At 42.1% G+C, this 22,494-nt stretch overlaps 1 protein-coding gene across 2 annotated transcripts in view; it reads right to left on the bottom strand.

Moving 5' to 3' along the window:
* The window catches only part of ttc17 (tetratricopeptide repeat domain 17), a 69,323-nt gene that overhangs the window by 33,599 nt on the left and 13,230 nt on the right, over nucleotides 1–22,494 (bottom strand). For both annotated transcript variants that reach the window (XM_033038890.1, XM_033038891.1), the window contains 10 exons: nucleotides 22,205–22,336; nucleotides 15,401–15,510; nucleotides 13,685–13,832; nucleotides 11,449–11,588; nucleotides 10,784–10,944; nucleotides 8,531–8,643; nucleotides 7,739–7,891; nucleotides 6,540–6,646; nucleotides 2,999–3,173; nucleotides 1,806–1,874 (listed from right to left, as the gene is read on the bottom strand). In XM_033038890.1, the coding sequence (XP_032894781.1) occupies nucleotides 1,806–1,874; nucleotides 2,999–3,173; nucleotides 6,540–6,646; nucleotides 7,739–7,891; nucleotides 8,531–8,643; nucleotides 10,784–10,944; nucleotides 11,449–11,588; nucleotides 13,685–13,832; nucleotides 15,401–15,510; nucleotides 22,205–22,336 (1,308 nt within the window). The remainder of the gene's footprint in view (nucleotides 1–1,805; nucleotides 1,875–2,998; nucleotides 3,174–6,539; nucleotides 6,647–7,738; nucleotides 7,892–8,530; nucleotides 8,644–10,783; nucleotides 10,945–11,448; nucleotides 11,589–13,684; nucleotides 13,833–15,400; nucleotides 15,511–22,204; nucleotides 22,337–22,494) is intronic.

Raw genomic sequence — 22,494 nt, forward strand, 5'->3', positions numbered from 1 at the left:
ACACTCCAATGACATGCAGGTTTGTAGGTAAATTGGCATTGGTAAAATTGCAAATTGTCCCTAGTGTGTAATGCACGGGCGATCGCTGGTCGGCGTGGACTCGGTGGGCCAAAGGGACTGTTACTGCAAACTCTTGGGTCCATATTATAGAATTCCATATCATATGAGGAAATAATTCTGCCCATTGTGGCAGTCAGGACTGTTTGGATGAACTACATAATTAATTTCTTTATGTTCTCCTTCCCGAATAATCCCCTATCCCATCTCCAAATAGAGCATACAAGCATTGGAACAGCCCTTTGGCTCATCGAGTTTGCGCCTGATATCAGCAGGCCACTTACACCAATTCAGAAGGGATAGTTTCCCCTCTATGTCTCTAAAGTAGTAATCTGAAGTAAAGGATGGTTAATTGATCACTGTAAATTGCCCTTAGTGTATATATTTACAGGTATAAATTGCCCAGAGTGTATATATTTACAGTTGATTAGAATGTTGGGAGACTAAATGAATGGGTTCAATTCAGAATTGGTGTAAGTGGCTTGCTAATATCAGGCGCAAACTCGATGAGCCAAAGGGCTGTTCCAATGTTTGTATGCTCTATTTGGAGAATAAGATAGGGGATTATTCGGGAAGGAGAGCATAAAGAAACTAATTATGTAGTTCATCCAAACAGTCCTGTCACAATGGGCAGAATTATTTCCTCATAAAATACGGAATTCTATAATATGCACACAAGAGTTTGCAGTAACATTTTAACAGAATAATTGGCAGGAGAAATGCACATAATTTTGTGTTTGTGGGCAATACCCTCCAAATTAAGTTTGTACGCAATACCCTCCAAATGTTCCTTTGCGTGTATGCCAGATTACAGCAATACAATCATCCTAAATATTGACTGTACCCTTTCAAGCCTCGTACCATTTTAAAACACATTCATATCCCCAACCCAGAGGCAGAATTGCAGAAAGTAATTGCAGAATTCCTAAGACACAAGAAAATGCAGATGCTGGTTTACCAAAAAAAAAAGCACAAAGTGCTGGAGTAACGGCTGAATTATCCCAGCACTTTGTGCCTTTTGTTGAAGTAAAGTATGTATCTGAGGTCATCATTTTAATCTTAAGGTCATTGTGCTCTAAAGTGTCTGTCAAGATTTCTTATTTCAGATTTCTAGCAGGTGAAATATGATATAGTTTGTAGTACTTACCCTTTTTATTTGTTTTGCAGACGATTATTAAGAACCATAAAGAGCTTGCAAAAATAATTTTACTAAGTACTCTTTCCATATTACAATGACTTAGAATTGGTTTTAAGTGCCATTGAAGCCAATTTATGAATGCAATAAGTATGCTAACAAGGTAAATTGCGGATTTGTTGAACGTTTACAAAAATATGAATAGAAAGTCAAACAAAATGTTACATAGTTGTGTTTTATTCCACATAGATGGTGCACTTTGGTCAAAATTCACTTTTCATTTTACATGCAGTAAAAAGGGAACATAAAAGAATTAAGGGTGGTTTATAGCATTTGTTCAAGAAATCTAAAAGAACTTACATAGGAGACAAATCAATTCTATGTAATAATCCTTTATGAAACTGCTCAGTTTTGTTAAATCAGCATTCTAATGTATGCTCATTTATTTTTTTATCAGAAACATGGAATAAAAAAAACTTTTCCTTTTACCAGAAACAAACTGAATAGTGAACGGATGACCAAATTCTACATATTTTTACAAATGCATTTTGAAAATATTGAAGATTGTATCGATTTTTAAGGCATCTCTCATCAGACATAATTATTTTCTCACCTTTTCAATAGCTTGAGAAATCACTTTTCCAATTTGATCCTCAATAATATTTAAGTGAGATGAAAGTGCCTATTCAAATACAAACAAATTGAAGTTGTAATTCTAATATCCAAAATAACCGCATCCTATATAATCATATTGTACACCTTTTGCACACTGAATGTTTCATTATTGAATATAAGCAAAATAAAACTATGGCATTGTCATTCACTATAGCTCAATATATCTCAATCACTCTGAAATAACTATGATAAATAAACATTAAAATATTTAACAGATAAAAGCAAATTTGATAAAAGTGAGCCATGGACAGCAAATCAATAATTTGGAAGTACGAAATATTTTACAGCTATTAAGTATTTTCCTTAGCTGTGCCAGTTCTTTTCACTATGGCAGTCAACCGCAAAAATTCTTGAATGGCTTTATTTAACTTGATGTATATAGCACAAACTTTTTAATTGATTTTAATTGACAATCACACATATTATTTATAATATTTTCACTGTATCTATCAATTAATTTAATCTTGTTCAATGAGATTTGAATGCAACCACTAGGTTTTTGTCCAACATCCTGCCAGGCTTTTTCAGCTTGCACAAAACCAACTCAATGGAGAATACATTCATTTTTTTTTTAAATTGAAGATTTAATAATAACAGGTCAGTTTAAACATAAATGCATTGATGCATATCTTAGCACTGAAATTTTTTTTTCCAACGGGTGGTATTTCAGAACATGAAGTAACTGAAAAAGCCTGAACTTTTGCTTATATCTGAAACATAAATGAATTCAGTGTAATTGTCTGCAAGTTCAGTCGAGTTCATTTCATGGTCACTCATAGGATTCTAGCGCTTTTGCAGACTGCCACCGGATTCTCTTTCAATTAAACATGCTGCAACAATACCTTGCTATTGCTTTACGTGTGGTTCAGGGTAAAACAAGATATCCACTTAACAGAAAATGCTGGAAACACTCAGAATGCCAGGCAGCAACCACGGAAAGAGAAATAGTGGTTGCATTTCAGGTCAAACAGCTTTCATCAGATCTTTTACCTGAGGCAAACTATGTTTCATTTTCAACATGTATGTCACCAAACCTGCTGAGTCTTTCTCGCATTTTCCATCATTTTTTTCCAGCATCTACAGTTTTTTTAAACTTTCGTCCACAATGTGATGTGCAGGTGAGAATATTACCTGCTTGGCATGGTGGTCTGGTACTCCAGATTTCAAATCTGATCTGTTTTCCAATTCTTTCACTATCTGGTAGAGTTTTTCATTATTGTGGATATCTACCACAGAAGAACAGTCTGGAGGGTGATCAGTCACATCGCTCTCTTGGTTTTCTGAAGGTGTCAAAAGTGATCGGACACTGGAAAAAAACAAATTAACTCAACAATTTACTGGCTGCCAATCTGAATCGAAGAGGTTAAATTGAGCGGAAATAGAAAGCATCAAATGCCTTTAACGCATCTCATATCATATCCTTATTAAAACTGTGTGTGTGTATGTCATTTTGCCTTTGAAACTTATCTCCTCGAAAACCAGACACAAAGACGGGAAAATCTTTACATATTTCAGTAGCGATTTACCGTATGATTTTAGAAATCCCCTCCTCTGTAAATTTGGTCAATTATTTGCTGATATTTTCACTAAAATTGTTCACCAGATTGTTTTTTTCAAATATTGCCGTTGGCCAGCTGCTGACGTCACAATGCCTTTGTTCCGCGCGACCAGCTGCGCAGATTTTCAATGCACAGCCAGTTACGCTCCCCATTCACTGCTCCTCCTCTCCCCCCCCCCCCCCCCCCCCCGTTCTTCAAGGCGCCGAAAGAACGAGCAACTTCTGCGGATCCGGAGGTCACCGCCGTTCACCGGCTTGCTTTTGAATCCTCTCCGTCTCCCCCGCCCGATCGTAGAACATGGCGGCGATGGCCGTTATCGTGTGGGGCAGCGCGATGAGAAGGTGGCCCTGGCAGCCATTATTCTCTCTGGGAAACCTGCGATTATCGCAGGGACACGGGGAGTCGTGACACCAGAGAGCTGCCGAGGCCCTCCACGCCGCCCTAGGTCCAGAGAGCTGCCGAGGCCCGCTGCCCTTTCGCAATCGGCCCCATCCGAGCCGCCCTCTCCCTCTCTCCCCCATCCTCCTCTCCCCCCCTGCCACGTTCCTCTCCCCCCTTCACACACTCCCACCCCCTCCCTTCCCCCCACCTCACCCCCTTGCCCTCCCCTACCCCCTTCCCTCCAGCCCCTCCCCTCCACTCCCCCCTCTGCCCCACCCCTTCCTTCCCCCCACCTCTCCCCCTCCCCTCCTCAGCCCCCCTCTCTTTCCTCCCCCACCCCCCTCTCTCTCTGTCTCTGCCCCTTCTCTCTCTGCCCTCATTCTACCCCCCCTCCCTCTCTAGATTAACCTGCAAGTTGGGGGCTATGCGTCAGTGGATAGGGCGCTTATGGGTAAAAGGAGCAAATTATTAATATAATATCAAGGGGGGTAGTTAGTGTGTGTGCGGAGGGGTAGTTATTGTGTGTATGGGGGTGGTTAGTGTATGTGTGTGATGCCGCATGCAGTCCCCCCCAAACCTCCCCCCCCCCCCCCACCCGCACGTTGGGGGAACAGACCCAACGAGTCGGCACTTGGTCTAGTTATAATATAAAACTGTGTGTGTGTGTTTTCATATGTGATTCATATCTCCTCGAAAACCCGGCGCGCTAACGGTGACATTTTTTACATATTCCGGTAGAGATTTACCTCATGATCTCAAAAAACGCCTATCTGAAAATTTGATTCATTATTTTCAGATTTTTTGGACTAAAATTGTTCACCAATCTGAGATCTTTTTAAAATCTAACGGGCCCGAGCTGGATGACGTCACACGTCTCTACTCCTGAATTTTCAACGCGTAGCCCCACTGTTTTCTACGAGCTGCCCCCCCCAGGGCTTTAGATTGAAGCCGCTAAACACGTGCTCAAGTCGTGCAGCACGCTCCGCTGAGCTCTACAACATGGCGGCGGCGATCGTTGTCGCAGTGCAACCACGGACAAACGCAGTGGAAAAGTGGCCGTGGTGGCCGTCACAGGGTACAACCTCCTCTCCATCTCCCCCGCCCGATCGTCTGTCACGCTGGTGGGTGGGCTTCCACTCGCGGAAGCCACGATCGGCCGGCCCTCCGCAGCTTTTGACCGTCCTCAGATCGCTCCGGGCCTCGCTCTGGTTCACTCCGGCCAGTCTAGCTCGGGCCCGGTTGGGAGGCTTCTGCTCTACGACCTGGGTAAGTGCTGCCTCTACCCCTTCCCCCTTCCTCTCTACCCCCTCACCGGGGCATCGAAAGAGAGAGGTGCGGGAGGGGTGTGGAGAGGGGGGGAGTAGAGGGAGGAGGAGAGGAGGGAGAAGAAGGGGGAGAGGGAGAAGGGGGGGGGGGGAGGAGGGAGAAGGAGAGAGGGGGGGGGGATTTTTATTGATTCATCAGGAGGAACAGGAAAGACATTTCTCGCAAATTTGATCCTCTCCACAGTTAGAGCCCAAGGTGAAATTGCTATTGCTGTAGCATCCTCTAGTATCGCAGCTACATTACAATACAATACAATATTTATTACATGTCATTTGAACCTCAGTGAGGCTCAAACGAAACTCCGTTTCCATAGCCATACAAACAAAGACAATTTCCTACAGACTTACACACAATTCAATTTACAGAAACATCCATCATAGTGAACCTCCTCCTCACTGTGATGGAAGGCAAAGTCTTTTCTCTCCCCTGCTCTCCATTTTTCTCCCGCTGTTGAAGCCCCAGGCGGGCGATGGTAAGTCCCACGGCCATTTTAGGCCGCGCCGGGCGATGTACGGCCCTCCTCCCGGTCTAAAAGTCACGAAGTTGGAGCCCCCGGCAAGCGCTGGAATGTCCCGTGGCCATTAAAGCCGCGCCGGGCGATGTACGGCCCCGCTCCGAGTCGTTCCAACCCCGCGACACGGTCTGGAGAAGTTGCGTTGCGGGAGTTCCGGAAAGCGGTCTCCCACCCGGACCCGCGAGCTCCCGATATTCCGACAGTCCACAGGTCTGCAGCTGGAGCCTCCGAGCTCCGGGGTCGGGCCGCAGCAGCGAGCCACCACCGTTCCCCACGCTCCGAAGCTGGCCAGCCCCACGATGGTGAGTAGTCCGCAGCTCCGCGACTGGAGCCCCCAGGTCGTTCCGGCTGGAGGCCGCTCCATGGTGCTAGGCTCCAACGATAACGGAGACCCGACAGGAAAAAGGTCGGGTCTCCCGTGCAGGGAAGAGATTTTTTAAAGTTTCCTCCTCCCCACCCCACATATACACAGTTAAAAACAGTATTAAAAAACAACTACATTTAACTAGACAAAAAATAAAAAAAAGACAGGGGCCGCTGCAACAGGTGAGTCGTGCCTCCTCCTGGTGGAAGAACTACACATTCTCGATTCAAAAATTTCAACGTTAGCGTGTAGTGTTTTCGAGGAGATGTGAATCACAGAAAAACACACAAATACACACACAAACACAAATACATCCACATCTAAGATCAGAGTTTTATAAGTATATTGATAATCCAAAACATTTACTGACAAAAGATTAAGAAAGCATATATGCCTTCTTGAAAATACAACTGCACTGTATTATCATTGTGTTGTCTGTTCAGTAAACTACTTTCAATTTTGTGTAACCCCAGTATTTTACAAAGTACTATTTATAATCAAACATTCAACATTCATCCACTTCTTTACCTAAAACCTTTGTATTCTGGAGGTAGAAAGTACGTTGGTAGATCAGCTGCAGTGGGAAGTGTGGGATAAGTGCGCATACAGTCCAGTCTTTTCGGCCATAATACCTCCTGCCATTATAAACAACATACAAATATTGCATTCTTTAATACAGTATTTGGCCTGTAATTTCGTCTCTTCTGGTTGAAATCAACCAATTATTTTTTCATTAAATTTCTACATAGAAGAAAAAAATGAACAAATATTTCTGTACAAATAAAATTCTAATCAACCTACGAGGAAGTATTTATTAATATCTCTTCCCATTTCCATACAACAATGGCGCAGCAGTAGAGTTGCTGCATTACAGCGGCAAAAAACCTGATTTGATACTATCTACGGGTGCTGTCAGTACAGAGTTTGTACGTTTTCCCTGTGACTGTGTTGGGTTTCTCTGGGTGCTACAACGTGCAGGTTTGTAGGTTAATTGGTTTCTGTAAATTGTCTCAGGCATAGGACAGAACCAGTGTACTGGTGATCAATGGTTGGTGCGGACTCGGTTTTCACGCTGTCTCTCTAAACTGAACTAAAGTGTGCAGACATCCTGTTTCACCATTTTGTAATAGGCTTGACCAGGTATACCAACGCAAGCTGCAGAGACTTTTGTATAATTGTTTTTTCTTTCTATGAAAGCTAGAAGGAAAATACAAAAATGAAACCTAGTGCCCTACAGATTGAACAATGCCTTATTATTCTGCACAGCAGCATATATGAAAGCGATTCTCTACCTTGGGGTTCATAAAAAAGACCACAATGAGTCATTTGCGTTGATTATACCAACGCAGAATACTATATATCAAGGGGCAGGCAGACTTACTGCTGGTATACACCAAGCTTTCATAGCTTGGAGCCGAAGGAAGCTCCACATTTATCCTGTAACCCTTCATTTAAAAAAAAAAGATAGTTTCAATTTTAATAAAAAATAAAATCTACGTCAGATTGTAAAAAAAGTAATTCAGATTCCAATGGAAAATAATTTTTATGAATGTTTACTTGAATTGATGCAAAAACAAAAATCCTGGAAATTGATATTACCGAAGTGTTTTTTTGGTTATGAACATGGGTCCTTCATAATAAACACCCCATCGACATAAGTACATGATATGGGAAGAAACAAAAAATGACAACATGCACTGTCAAGCACTTCCCCCACCTCCACTTACACTGTAATTTGAGAAATCCTTCCCCCATACATTCAGCACGGATCGAATTGCTGGTGGTGTTGGATACTGCTGCTTCATGCTGCTCCACGTTAAGTTTGCTGCAAAACTCATCTCAACAGGCATCATATTGGAGGTAGAACTATCGTCACCAAACTAAAAGAGGCAATATATCATTTTTTACTCTTCATGTTAAAAACAAAAATGGAGACAGCATAATGCTCCCAAATTCTAAAATAATCACCGAATGGTACAATAATGTACTTCCTCTGATATCACAAATTCGGGTAAGCTTTCCAGGAAAGGTGCCAAATTAGATTTATTAAAGCGGAAAAATAAAGGAAAACATGGTTGGGAATTAACATTTCATTTGGAGTTAGGACCAAATAAGTTAACAAGAAACCGTTGGAGGGACTCTGTGGGTTCAGCAGAACCTGTGGAAGGATACAGACAAATAACTTTTCAGGTTTGGAGAGACAGCAGTTTTCATAACATTCAACAGATGAGAAAGACTGTAGGTTCTGGCCACTCTGTCAACACGTGAAAGAAGTGCCGCACTAACCAACAATAGGTCACACGCACACACACAGTGCTGAACAAGAACGATCCCTGAGCTTCACACCTTAGCAATGAATGGCTGCACCACTCACCTGGCCTCCCCAATAATTTTCCTCATACGGCTATCCTCACCAAACAAAAATGCAATTCATTACAGTGGGAAAGGCAGGAGATTATTCCCAATATAGCAGCACTGTCAATATCAATATCAAAGTATAATTTTTTTAAATTTTATACCTGTACATGTTCAACTGCGTCAAATAGGTCTCCTCTGGTGTAGCGCACAGGACGATCCCATTGGCAGTATAAAATTTGTTGCTTGTTAATCCAACGACAAATCTGATGGTTTCCTAGAAAATTAAAAAATCTGACCTAATTTTCTTTGCATTTTTGAATAACTTTACGAATCTTATATTTTGGAGTATCACATTTTACATATTTTACAATGTACATTTCTCATCTGATTTTTTCCTAGAAAATAGAAACAATGAATTGCAGATGCAGGTTTACAAAAAAGAACACTAAGTGCTGGAGTAACTCAGCAGGTCAGGAAGTACCTCTGGAGATCATGGACAGGTGATGTTTTGGGTTACCTGTCCATGTTCTCCAGAGGTACTGCCTGACCTGCTGAGTTACTCCAGCACCGTGTGTCCCATTTTTTAAATAGGCAGCTATATATCACAATCAATCACAATCACACAATCAGTTTTATTCGTCACATTGCACATAAAGTGCAAGTGAAATGAATTTGTCTCCATTATAGTTTATTACCTATTATGGCAAAGCAATCGATAAATTCAAATCTATACGATTTAAGATAAATTTAAATCTATATTTAAATACTAATTCTGTTTGTGTTGTAGTACTTCACTAATCTCTTTATTGCTAATCTTCTCAAATGACATTATACTTTGAAGTTATTCAAAAAAAAAGGATTAAAATTGCTTCTACAAGTTATTTTGTTTAAATTCAATCCCTCCACATTTTTTGAAATGTTTCCCTCCAAAGATAAATCAACCTAACCTTGGGGAGATGGCAATATTAAAAGTGACTACTTTGTCTTACAACTTGTACCAAAAGGCATTTGAGGAGGGAATCTGAAAGTTCAAAATTACATTTAAAGAAGCATTGAGAAAAGGAATGTTCTACTAGTTAAGAAGGCAAAGGCAGCAAGTGCAATTGGAATACCACCTGGAACACTGTCACACTGTATTCCACCGGGTGGCGTCGTATTTTGTTATTTTTGGTTTATTTTAAAAGTTTGTGCTAATGTTCTCTGGTTTGTTTTATGTGTGGTTTTTTTTTCAATCTCTTACCTTGCCGGAGATGCGATTGTTTTCCAGATCATATCTCCGGTCGCTCTGTGGCCTAACATCATGGAGCTGGCTGCCTTGCTCGAGACTGACTTTGAGCAGCCGTGGACTTACCATCGGAGCCTGTGATCCCTTGCCTGGGATCGACGCTCCAACCGCGGCCTGCGGATTTCACCATTGAGGAGCTCACAGTCTTGGTTAGAGGCTGATGTCGGGAAGTTCCAAAGACGCAAGAGGTTCGACTAGCCCCGACCTGGGGTCCAATCGCCCGGCGCGGGGAGCTGAGATCACCCCAATGCGGGAGCTTGATCGCTCAGATGCTGAGGGTCCGACCGCCGGCTACGGGAGCCAAGATCATCCCGACAATGGAAGGTTCGAGGCCCCCGACCGCGGTAGAACATAGAAGGGAAGAGACTGGACTTTTTTTTCGCCTTCCTTCTTATAAGGAAGTGAGGAATGTGGAGGATCACTGTGGTGGATGTTTATGTTAAAATGTATTTTGTGTGTTGTTGCTTTTTATTGGTATGACTGTATGGCAAGTCAAATTCCTCATATGTTGCAAAACATACTTGGATAATAAAGTATGATGATGATTAGTATGATTATGACATCAAGGCCATTTGGAAACATATCACCGTTCCATCACAGCTGAATCTAAATACTGGAACTCCCTACCTAGGAGTGGTTTGAAAGTAGAAAAATACACAAAGTGTTGGAGTACCATCTGCCTATCAACCCCCCCCCCCCCCCAATCCCATCCCCCAATCTATCGTTTATCTGCCAGGCTTTATCATGCATCTCCTCTCTTCCAGCTTCCCCCTCCCCTCCCCGCACAATGTCTGAAGAAGGGACCTGGCCCAAAACGTCATATATCCATGTTCTCCAGAGATACTGCCTGGCCCGCTGAATTACTCCAGCATGCTGTCTTTTTTTGTGTAAACCAATATCTGTGGTTCTTTTTTTTACATGGTTTGAAAGTACCTTGCCTGGACTGCAAAGATTTAAAGGTTATCAAGGTAACTTGTCAGCCTTGTCAGTGATAATCACATTACAGGTACGGAATAACGAAATTTAAAACATTTCTCAGAATATGATTTGCTATAGGGATTTACTGATTCTGGGTTTCGGCGCAACCCACAGAAATATTGCACTATTCAAACAAAAAGATTAAATTTACCTAGCTGAGTCTCTTTCGCCATTTGTGTTTCATGGATTATGTTTCTCAGCAGCTGCTGGTCTTGCATGACTTTGTGCTTCTCCAACAATTCCTGCTGTCTCAAATAATTATCATGTTGCCTCTGGTACTCCTTCAGTTCATTTAACGTCCGCTGCAGAGATCTAAATGTATGAAACAACGTAATAGAACTAATCACAACGGCAACATGTAAATGGGGTGAAACTGTGACACACAGGCACACACAAAGGTGTGAATTTACTTTTGTGCCATATTAACATTTTAAATTGCAGCTTTTCACAATATTTTAGCAGGATTGGGAACAGTGCTTCTATCCTAAAAATATATTTTACGTACAATTGTTAGAAAAGTGTAAAATGTATTGATTGGAATTAGTTGTGTTGTGCACAATGTTAAAACAGAAAATTAAGTTTTCACCAGAATCCCCCACAAAAGCAGCAAAAGTAACTGCAGCTAGCCAATGACAGAGAAGAACCACATTTCAAATATATTCAACAGTAGCTGGATAACAGCTAGTTGACAAAAAAAATCAGATACACGGAAAATCTAAAGGATTTATGGATAAACAGGAATGTTCATCGGAAAATCTGCGGTTATATGCTACATTAAAAACAAATCAGTATTTTTACTTCTCCATTCTACCACACCTGTGCTGCGCCTCTAATTTTTGTTCCAGCTTCTGCTGGCACAAAACTGCATGCTTCCGCTTCAATGCATGATCAAAGCCAGGAGTTATAAGCAATGCCTGATCATAACAGAGTACCGAATGATTATACTCTCCCAACATCTGGAAAGGAAAAACACAAATTTTAAAGTTTCATTCAAAATTAAACACAGCTTCATTATCTTAAGCATTCTCATACACCTAACATCATTGTGTCTAATAGCTGCAATGTACACCATTTATGTGATACACTCTAATTATGATGTGCCTTCACAGAATCAACCTGTGACTTCTAACTTATAGAAGACAGCAACAGACTGGTTGCATCAAGATTTGCTTCAATCCTACCTTTGGCATTTTCCTTTAATTGATCGACTTTCATTACGCGAGTTCGGTATTCCGACTGCGCATGTCCAGGGTCATAGGTCACTCGCTATAAACATTCTCAGCAATGGTGGTGCTGTGTTGTGTGCAGGCTTGAGTTTCTTCCGTGGTCAGGGTGGGGCCTGACCTTCCGGCGGCTGTTTAGTTGCTGCTGGGCCGTACCGTCTCTGACCGGAGGTGTCCGGGGTGGCCCTGGGCTGGCGGGGGGGCCCCAGACTTGCAGCCGCTGGCTCCCGCTCGGCTCTACCTGTCCTGCCGGGTTGGCCGGCAGCCCTCCACATCCACCCTCCTCCCCTCAGTCCGACACCGAGATCCTGCTGAAGATGGGCAGCCGCCCGCCCTGCTCGAAGACGGGCGACTCAGAGCCACTGCTGCTGGAGTCGTCCTGATCGGAGAGAGAGTCTGCGGAAGGGTTCCTGCCAGCCATGGGCAGGCCGGGCGCCTGCTGGAGTTGCTGGTTCTGTTGGTGATGGTGATGCTGGCGGAAACCTCCTCCCACTCCCTTGCCCAGCCCCAAGCCCAGAGTCCGGGCCAGCTCCAACTCCAGGTTGGGGCTGTAGGCCGCCCGCAGCACAGCTCAGTCGAGCGCCGGGCCTGAGGAGGTCGAGCCCAGGCTGGAGCTCTGGCGCAGGGGAGGCCGGGGCCCTCGCTCCTCCTCGGCATTGTGGGTGAAGTGGCAGCGGGTACTGTAGGTGCAGAAGCCGGTGGTGTGCAAGGTGCGGCACGGGTCCGTCTTGTACTTGGGGTGGCAGCTGAGGGAGCGCAGTTCGGCCAGGCCATAGGCGAATTGGCATGTCACTGTAGAGGCCCATTGGGGAGGGGATTGCTCTGGAGATGGAGCGGGGTTGGGCTGAAGTTGATGCTGGCTCTGGGCTTGTGGGTTCTCCGCGCTGGCTGTGGGCCTTGGGCCACTGGTGCCGTCGGTCCGGGGCTGTCGGTTGGCCCGGCGGGAGAGGAGGAGTTGAGCTGGGGTTAGCGCTTCTCCGTGCTGGCTGGGGGCTGGTGTCCCGTCGGTCCGGATGTCTCTGGCCGCCCCCCGGGCGGGGATGGGACACTCGAGTGGGGGGGTGGGGCAGACGGGGATGGTCCAGTGGCGGTTCGGCGCTGGGGACCCGGGTTCGATCCTGGCTGCGGATGAGGCGCGGGTCTGTGTGCGTGCAGCTGCCGAGAATGTCTCTCTGCCGGTCCAGGCTCCCCCACCCCCGTCTCCACTCGCATCTGCCCTCTCTATCTGCCCCCACAAATATAAGCTTGAAAAAAGACAAAAAAAAAAAAAATCGGACCCAAACTATACTCAATGTATCTACAGCACTTTGTTCGATTTTTCTTTATATCGAGTGACCTTTGACAAATCCCATGATTCCTTGCCTTTTCGAAATACTGAACTCGCTTATTGGAACATAACAGAAGAGAACTCACTTGAAAGGATACAATAAGGTTTTCCAAAGCATTTTTCTAGGTATTCCAAATTGTTACTGCAGCTGAAAAATGACAATGCTCTTTCTATGACTGCATCAACCAAATAAAAATTCATTTAAAATGACTTAGTAAATAAAGCGCTTCAGAATTTTTTGTGGCAACACCATAAATACTGATTAGAGATATAGGTGATCAAATTGATTGTGTGTTTGGGTACTTAACAATAAATCTTCAAAAACAATGCACAATTCCAATAAAAATCAAACAATTCCATATAACAGTAGTATATCCAGTCCCTCTCACAACTTGTTTTATGTAAACATTAATATAATAAAATAATGAGAAGTGCTGCACAGAACTGTGAAAGTATTTGAAATGAATGGAAAGCAAATTGCTAAAATATTCAGTGTACTTACAGCATAAATGTTTCCAAGAGTATAATGACTTGTAAGAAAGTCAGTGGATACATCAAGTGCTGCATGAACCAATATGGCTGCATCAGCTGAGAAATGGGCCCGGTGCAAAACGTTGGCCAAATTCATTAATGCTATATCTTTATGTTGCCTGTTAAAGAAAATGTACACAATCGATCAATTTAATTTAGATATTGCATATTATATAACTCAAATTACTTTCAGTCTTTACTTTCAGTCAACACATTTTGTCACACTTTGCTTCAGGAGATAGAAACAAAATAATGCAGCTGCTGCTTTCAACACATCAATACAAATGTCCTCAAATATGAAGACCTGTATTATTGTGTATGGTAGCATCTGGCGTAAACATAATTTATAGTGATAGGTCCAATTATGGATCTGTACATTCAGCCATATTTATAAAATTACAGTTTTGTAAATCTGGTATACTTAAGATTGAAAATAGTTCTAACCATTTGTTTTGGCCCACATTCTGAGGACAAAATAGATATGATGGGTTAATGGTTTCCAGTAAACATAAAGCACTGGAGCATAAGATAACTCTTTATGCAGCTAATTGTAATACTATACATTTTATCACTTCTCTCAGCTGGTAGATTGGGCACACAAAAACACTAAAAGTCTTAAAACACAGCATATCTAACTCTTTAAAGCCCTACCCTGCGTTGATAACTTGCATCTTTCTTCTGAGAAAGATAAGACCTACATTCTTGACCCATGGCACATAGTGCACCTCCCTCCTGCCACAGGTAGAACTGCTACTAAAATAAAATACATGCTCCAAACCTCGAGTAGGCAATCAAATTGGTACAAAACTGATGATGCCTCTGCTATACAAAAGAATCACCAACAGAACATTAAAGTCCAATAGCAACTGTAACATTTCGCACAACCTGCCGCCCTTCTATAACCATAAACAAAATAACTTCTATGTATGTGGCGTAGACAAGAACGAAATAAGAGGAGTAGGCCACCTGGCTCCTCAGGTCTGTCCAGACATTCAATACAAATATAGCTGATCAATCTTAAGCCTCAATTGTTCTTTGCTAGTTTCACATAGCCGCCAATTTCATGACCCCTTCTTGATCTACCTTCTTGATAAATACATCTAGAGGTCCAGTTGCTAAAGCTTTGGGATAGAATTGCAGAGATTCACTACCCTGTGTGAAATTCCCACACCTCTGCTCCCTCATCTCGTAATCACATGCCCTTGTTAACTGACCCTTTCACGAGTGGAAACATCGCAACATCTAGTCTGTCCTACATCCTTGGGATCATATGTATTTCAATAGCATGACCTATCATTCTTCTCAACTCCAAAGAAAACAATTCTCTCATACTAGGAATTTGCCAAGGTAATCTCTTTTATGATTCTTACAATGCCACTCTATCTGTTCTTAGTTAAGGGAACCAAAACTTTACATACTATTCAGGTTGTGGCTAACCAACAACTGAGCAATTATATCAATACTTGTCTATTTCTAAATACCATTTGGCATAACAGCCTAATATGCCATTTACTTTTGTTTTAAAAAGTCGGTCGTTATTGGCCATTCTATAGAAGGCAAACGAGGCATGCAAGTGATCATTACATCCTTGGTCATGTTAGCTGAGGGAGAAATCAAGTAGAATATACCCACACTGTAGGGAGCAAAGATCTAATAGAATCTTTTCCCAATTTTTTTGGAGACTTACCGTGGAGAAAAGTGTAGTGCCCGAATAACACATTCTACGACATGATATGGCTCATTTTTCATCCTCCAGTAAAAAGAAGCCAAGTTATATAACACCCATGAAGATGTATTCTAAAAAAAAATGAAAAATGGATACAGCATTAAAGTCACAGCAACAGATGAAAATTACTGTTTTGTATAAATCTGGATATTTGAAATCTGACAATACAATTCCTTTCACTTTATCCCGATTAAAATCCTGATCATTAAAAATTGCAAAGATGAATGCAACAAAAAATAAAAAACTGATCATATTATTTTAGATAGATAATTCTAAAATGTTTTACGCAAATTCAGGAAAAACATATTAAAAGCATTAAACTATATAAATTGGGTAGAATGTTAAAAACTGATGTCATAATTAGTGATAATATTCAAATGACAGATTTTAGAATCGTTTTAAGGTATGTGGTCACATTAAATTCAGCAGAAAGTAATTTATTCCTCTTTGACATTTGTCTTTAAGAAAACTACGTGACAACGTGATTGAAGAGACAGTGAGAAAATATTTGATATACACTTAGCCATAAAACTATGTTTGCAAAATGTCAGTCAAATTAGGGATTGTGTTTAAAAACCCCCCACAAATATTTATGAAACTTTCCCTTGGAGAATGCCAAAATCCAAATTAAACTGCTTTAACCACCATTTTCGACAAATCTAACACATCATAACCTTCCAACAAAAACTCCTCTTTTCCATATAATGTAAATCTATATAGTGAGAAGTTGCAGGGGAGAAATCCAGTCTAACTTTTATTCTTGGGCCCAACACATTAATGGAGAAATAAACCAAACATTTAATTAGATAGAAAACAATATGTCTAGAGGTGACTTGAGAAGTTTTCTTTGCACAGATTCATAATTTGATCAGTCTCCGAATAACGGTCATAAATGGTGTACCAAAATTTCAGGTACTTTACTAATTCAACAAGTAGGAGGAAATACGTAAGAATAAGTTTTTAAAAAGTATATTCGATTGCCTATGATTTATTACAACGGCTGCCACATCATACACAACAGACATCAGATAGTGGAAAATATGCAAAACATTTGAAATGTCTCAATCGACAAGTACAATAGTTTTCTAAAGTAATTTGAGTTTGGAAAATGCAATAGCAAATTATAGTAATACGCCACAAAAACAGACCATTAGGCCCAACCTGCCAATGCCGACCAAGATGCCTATCTACACTTGTCCCATTTTTTACCCATATCCCTCTCAACCTTGGGAAGACCGCCTGGAGGAGGCGCAGGAGAGGAAGATGACCAAGTACGAAGAGCTGGTCATAGACTGCCGTAAGCAGGGCTGGAAAACAAGGTGTATGCCCATCGAGGTTGGCCGCAGAGGTTTTCCAGGGCAATCGCTCGATAAAGCTATGTGCATTGGGCATCAATGGAATGGAGAAGAGAAGAGCTATCAAAGCACAAAAACAATCCATTTGACCGTACTTTCATGCTGACCAAATTGCCTGGACCTGGCCTATATGCCTCCAAACTTTTAGTATTCCGTTTAATGACATTCTTTCCATACCACGGCAATCAGAACTGTGTACAGTACATATGTCCTTACCAATGTCTTGTACAGCTGCGTTTTCACTCTTTCATTATCCTGTCCATCTGTTTTGCCAGTTTCATGGAACGGTGTACTTGAATTACTTGGTCGCTCTATTCTACAACACTCCCCAGGGCCCTAACATTTACTGTGCCAATTCCACTGGTTTGTTTTGCCAAAATGCAACAACTTGCATTTATCTGCATTAAAATCTCTCCGCCATTCCTTGGCCCATTGGCAATATTGATCAAGATCTCGTTGCAGTCTTAGATAACTTTCTTACTGTTCACTATTCTATCAATTTTAGTGTCATTCACCAACTTACTAACTATGCCACTCATATTCACATTAATTATTAATATAAATAACAAACAACAGTGGACCCTGATCCTCGGGACACAGGGTCACTGTTACGGGCCTCCAGTATGAAAAACAAACCTCCCTCACCACCTTCTCTCTCTTACCATCAAGCTATTTTTGCATCCACTTGCCTTGCTCATCCTGGATCTCATGTGGTCTAACCCTCCAGACCAGCCTACTATGCAGTACCTCGTCAAAGGCCCTGCTAATGTCCTGCAATATCTTCCCTCGCTTCCCAAAATGTTTTAGGATACACTTGATCAGGACCTGGGGATTTATCTTCCTTTCTTAGTCTTCAGACCTGTTCTTCTGTCATGTGGTCTCTCATCAAGACTTCAGAGCTCCCCAGCATTCATGACTTTCTCCACAGTAAATACAGATGAGAAATATTCACTAACACCTCACCTATTTCCTTTGGCTCCATAAATAGATGATCTTATTGATTTTTAAAAGGGCCTATTCTCTCCAGGTATTCCTTTGTCCTTAATATAGTTGCAGAATCTCTTTGGATTGTCCTTTACCTTAGCTGTCAACACTATTTCATGTTCTCTTTGTTCCCTTATCTTCCTAAGCATACTTCAACACTTAAGGGATGCAAAAATAGTAGTTGAAAAAAGTGGCAATTTATATATTCTACACAAATTCTGTTAAAGTGAATTTTAGGGTGATGATTTGTGAATTCTGTAAGGGCGGATTTCTGTAACCTGAACAGCTGAGATGCTGCCATTGCCTGTAGTTTGATTGACGTTTGTGATAAAAAGGATAGAAAGGGTCAATCAATCATTGAAAAGAGAACCATGAAGCCACATTAGCTGCAAAATGGCTATCTGGCCTATTAACACTTTTTAGTACTTCAGCTCGCAAATATCAAGTTTTAAAACAGATCCAAATTCTTAAGATGTCATAAGATTTGCCCTTTACACCAATTTCAACCCCCCCCCCCTCCCCCAACACCATATGTGAACATATCTCTTCCAACTCTCCCCTCTAATCCTCTTACCAATTATTTTAAATAGAGACGAGTTGTGGGAATGGCACTAAGGGTAAAAATTGTAAGTGGAGAGACTGGGTAAAGCCAGTTGTTCTCTTTCGAGCACAAGATTAAGATCTGATCCAGCCCTTCAAAATCATGAATAGTCTTGGTAACATAATAATGAAAAGCGGTTCCATGCTGAGTAGCGTGACTAACAAATGACAGATTTTATATGCATTATGAAAGAACCAGAGGATGGGGTATGTTCCAAAAATGCAATTACTACAAATCTGATTTTCACCGCTTGAAAATGTGGTGGAAACCGATTGAATAACATGTTTCAGAAGGGTGTAGGAAAGAACTGCAGATGCTGGTTTAAATCGAAGGTAGACACAAAATGCTGGAGTAACTCAGCGGGACTGGCAGTGTCTCTGGAGAGAAGGAATGGGTGACGTTTTGGGTCGGGACCCTTCTTTATGTCAGGGGAGTTTCAAAAGGGAATTGGATAACAAAAAAAATTAATTGAAAAAATTGGCAAAATTGGCAATTGGGATAAACACATGGAATATGACTAATTATATACAGTGCCCTCCATAATGTTTGTGACAAAAACCCATAATTTATTTTTTGGCTCTGTCCTCCACAATTTGAGATTTGTAATAGAAAAAAAATCACATGTGGTTAAAGTGCACATTGTCAGATTTTAATACAGGACATTTTTACACTGTCCTCATGGAGGTACAGATTCACGATAGCCCCTTCAGCATGGAGGAGCTGTGAAAAGTGAAGACCTCGCTGTAGCAAGGGAAGAGTCCAGGCCCTGATAACATCCCTCCAGAGGTGTTGGAAAAACTGTGAGCTCGACGACATCATGCTCAAGTTCTGCAACACAGCGCTAATGGCGAATGACAAGCCAACACAGTGGTCACAATCCAACATCATTCACGTCCCCAAAACTGGGAGACTGAACAAGACTGACAACTATCGTGGAATCAGCCCGACATGTGCCTTGGCCAAGGTCTACAACTGCTTGACTCTCAACCAGATTAGGGCTGCTATCGACCCAAAGCTACGTTACAATCAGAGCGGCTTCAAAGAGAAGAGGAACACGGTCATACAGATCCTTGCCCTCCGAAGGATAATTGAGGTGAAGGATAACAACCTGCCGGCTGTTCTAACCTTCATAGACTTCCAGAAGGCGTTTGACTTAATTCATCGAAGCAAAATGATGAGGATTTTGAAGGCTTACTGTATCCCTCCTCATCTCCTGAGAGCCATTTAGGATATGCACTTGGGCACCACGGCCAAGGTTGTCACCCCGGATGGCAAGATCAAAGTGTTTGAGATCCTCGCAGGGGTCTTACAGGGAGACACGCTGGCACCCTTTCTCTTCGTCATTATCCTTGATTATGCCATGAGGCAGGCGCTCAAGGAACATGATGATCTCGGCTTCACAATCACCCCAAGGCATTCGAGAAGAATTGGGCCAGTCAACTTGTCAGACCTCGACTTCGCTGATGACATCGTCCTGCTGTCAGACGAGATTAGGGAGGCACAGAAGCTGCTCGGCAGGGTCGAGACGGAGTGCGAAAAAGTGGGCCTCCACCGTAATGCCAAGGAGATGGAGTACATGGCGTTCAACGTTGGTGACCATGAGCCTCTCAAAACCAGTGGCAGTGCATCTCTCAAAAACGTGGAGGACTTCAAGTACCTGGGAGCAAGAATGCAGAGCTCGGAGAATGACATCAAGGTCTGGAAAGCGCTCGCATGGAAAGCCCTCAATAACATGGTGAAAATCTGGAAGTCTCGGATGTCTAATGGTCTCAAACTGAGATTCTTCCATGCAACTGTAGAGATCATATTATTATACGGGTGCGAGGCATGGACTCTCACTCAAGCACTGTCCAAGTCTCTCGATGGTACCTACACCCGAATGCTTAGAAAAGTTCAAAATGTCAGTTGGAGGGAACACATCACCAACGCCCAGCTCTACGGAGAAATTCCACCTCTGACCGAGATGATCAGGTTGAGAAGATTGAGGCTTGCTGGTCACTGCCACCGCCACCCAGAAATACCAGCAAACAAGGATGTGCTGTGGGAACCCACCCATGGAAGACGTGACCCAGGATGGCCAATCAAGACGATGCTGAAGATTTTGATGGAAGACGCATGTGCAGAGACAAAAGAGGAGCTTGCCAGCTGCATGAAGGACAGAGGTGTGTGGTGCGTCCGTCACCGTGCCCGTCGGAAACCAGCACCACTGCGTCGCTAATGTTTTCAACAATAATAATAATAAAATAGTAATTTATATATTTTGGTTTCACCATGCAGAAATTACAGCAGTGTTTATACATAACCCCCCCCCCATTTCAGGGCACCATAATGTTTGGGACACAGCAATGCCATGTAAATAAAAGTAGTCATGTTTAGTATTTTGTTGCATATCCTTTGCATGCAATGACTGCTTGAAGTCTACAATTCATGGACATTACAAGTTGCTGGGTGTCTTCTCCGGTGATGCTCTGCCTGTATTGCAGCCATCTTTAGCTTATGCTTGTTTTGGGGACTTCAGTTTTCTCTTCAGCATATAAAAGGCATGCTCAATTGGGTTCAGATCGGGTGAGTGACTTGGCCGCTCATGAATTGACAATTGTTTAGCTTTGAAAAACTCCTTTGTGCTTTAGCAGTATGTTTGGGATCATTGTCTTGCTGAAGATTGAACCGCTGGCCAATGAGTTTGGAGGCATTTGTTCGAACCTGAGCAGATAGGATGTGTCAATATACTTCAGAATTCATTATGCTATCACCATCAGCAATTGTAACATCAATGAAGATAAGTGAGCCAGTACCTTCAGCAGCCATACGTGCTCAGGCCATAACACCCACCACCGTGTTTCACAAATGAGGTGGTACGCTTTGGATCTTGGGCAGTTCCTCTCCTCCATACTTTGCTCGCCATCACTCTGATATAATTTAATCTTCGTCTCATCTGTCCACAAGACCTTTTTTACAGAACTGTGGTCGCTCTTTTAAGTATTTCTTGGAAAACTGTAACCTGGCCATCCTAATTTTGAAATCTTCGACAGTGGTCATTGACAAATTCACACCTAACTCCTGAAAAGTGTATCTGATCTGTCGGACAGGTGTTTGGGGGGTTTTCTTTATTATAGAGAGAATTCTTCTGTCATCAGCTGTGGAGCTTTTCCTTGGCCTGCCAGTCACTTTGCGATTAGTAAACTCACCAGTGCTCTCTTTCTTCTTAATGATGTTCCAAACAGTTGATTTTGGTAAGCCTAAGGTTTGGCTGATGCTTCTAACAGTTTTATTCTTGTTTCTCAGTCTCATAATGGCTTCTTTGACTTTCATTGGCACAACTTTGGTCCTATGTTGATAAACAGCAATAAAAGTTTCCAACGATGATGAAAAGATTGGAGGTCTAGGTGCTGAGAGCTCTCTTGCACCCGCATTAAGGAGGCAATTGAGCAATTACAAATGCCTGTGAAGCCATGTGTCCCAAACATGATGGTGCCCTGAAATGGGGGGACTATGTATATAAACACAGCTGTAATTTCTACATCGTGAAACCAAAATGTATAAAACTGGCCTTTAATAAACTCCGACAATGAGCACTTTAACCACGTGTGATTTTTTTCTATTACAAATCTCAAATTGTGGAGTACAGAGGCAAATAAAATGGGTCTTTGTCCCAAATATTACGGAGGGCACTGCATCTTTTTCAATAAGGTCAATGAACTATATAGTTGCGTTTTTCAAGGAAATACAGGGATGTTACAAAGGAATATATAACCAGGTTATCTCAAATGCACTTGCACTGTAACCAGCCGATAAAATAGTTAAAGATTAAAATAAAAGCCATACCTTCAGCAAAGCTGCATTAATTCTATGTCCTATTTCTTCAATACTTCTACCTAATCTTCTTGATAAGCTGACGAAGATAGGATCCTCTTTTGATAAAGCTGGCGCTGTAAGGTTAATACGCTCTTGAATACCCTGGAAGCAAAAGTTTTTATTTATTACAAGTCAACTTAATTTTGAAATCCTAAACTTGGAAGTGGTAAATATTTTGCTAATTTCCTACTCAAATCTCTTTTGAAACATACAATTACATTGCCAATAACAGATACAAACACTTCCAAGGAACTCTGGTC

The sequence above is a fragment of the Amblyraja radiata genome, chromosome 20 (genome assembly GCF_010909765.2).
Source record: "Amblyraja radiata isolate CabotCenter1 chromosome 20, sAmbRad1.1.pri, whole genome shotgun sequence".
Classification (NCBI taxonomy): domain Eukaryota; kingdom Metazoa; phylum Chordata; class Chondrichthyes; order Rajiformes; family Rajidae; genus Amblyraja; species Amblyraja radiata.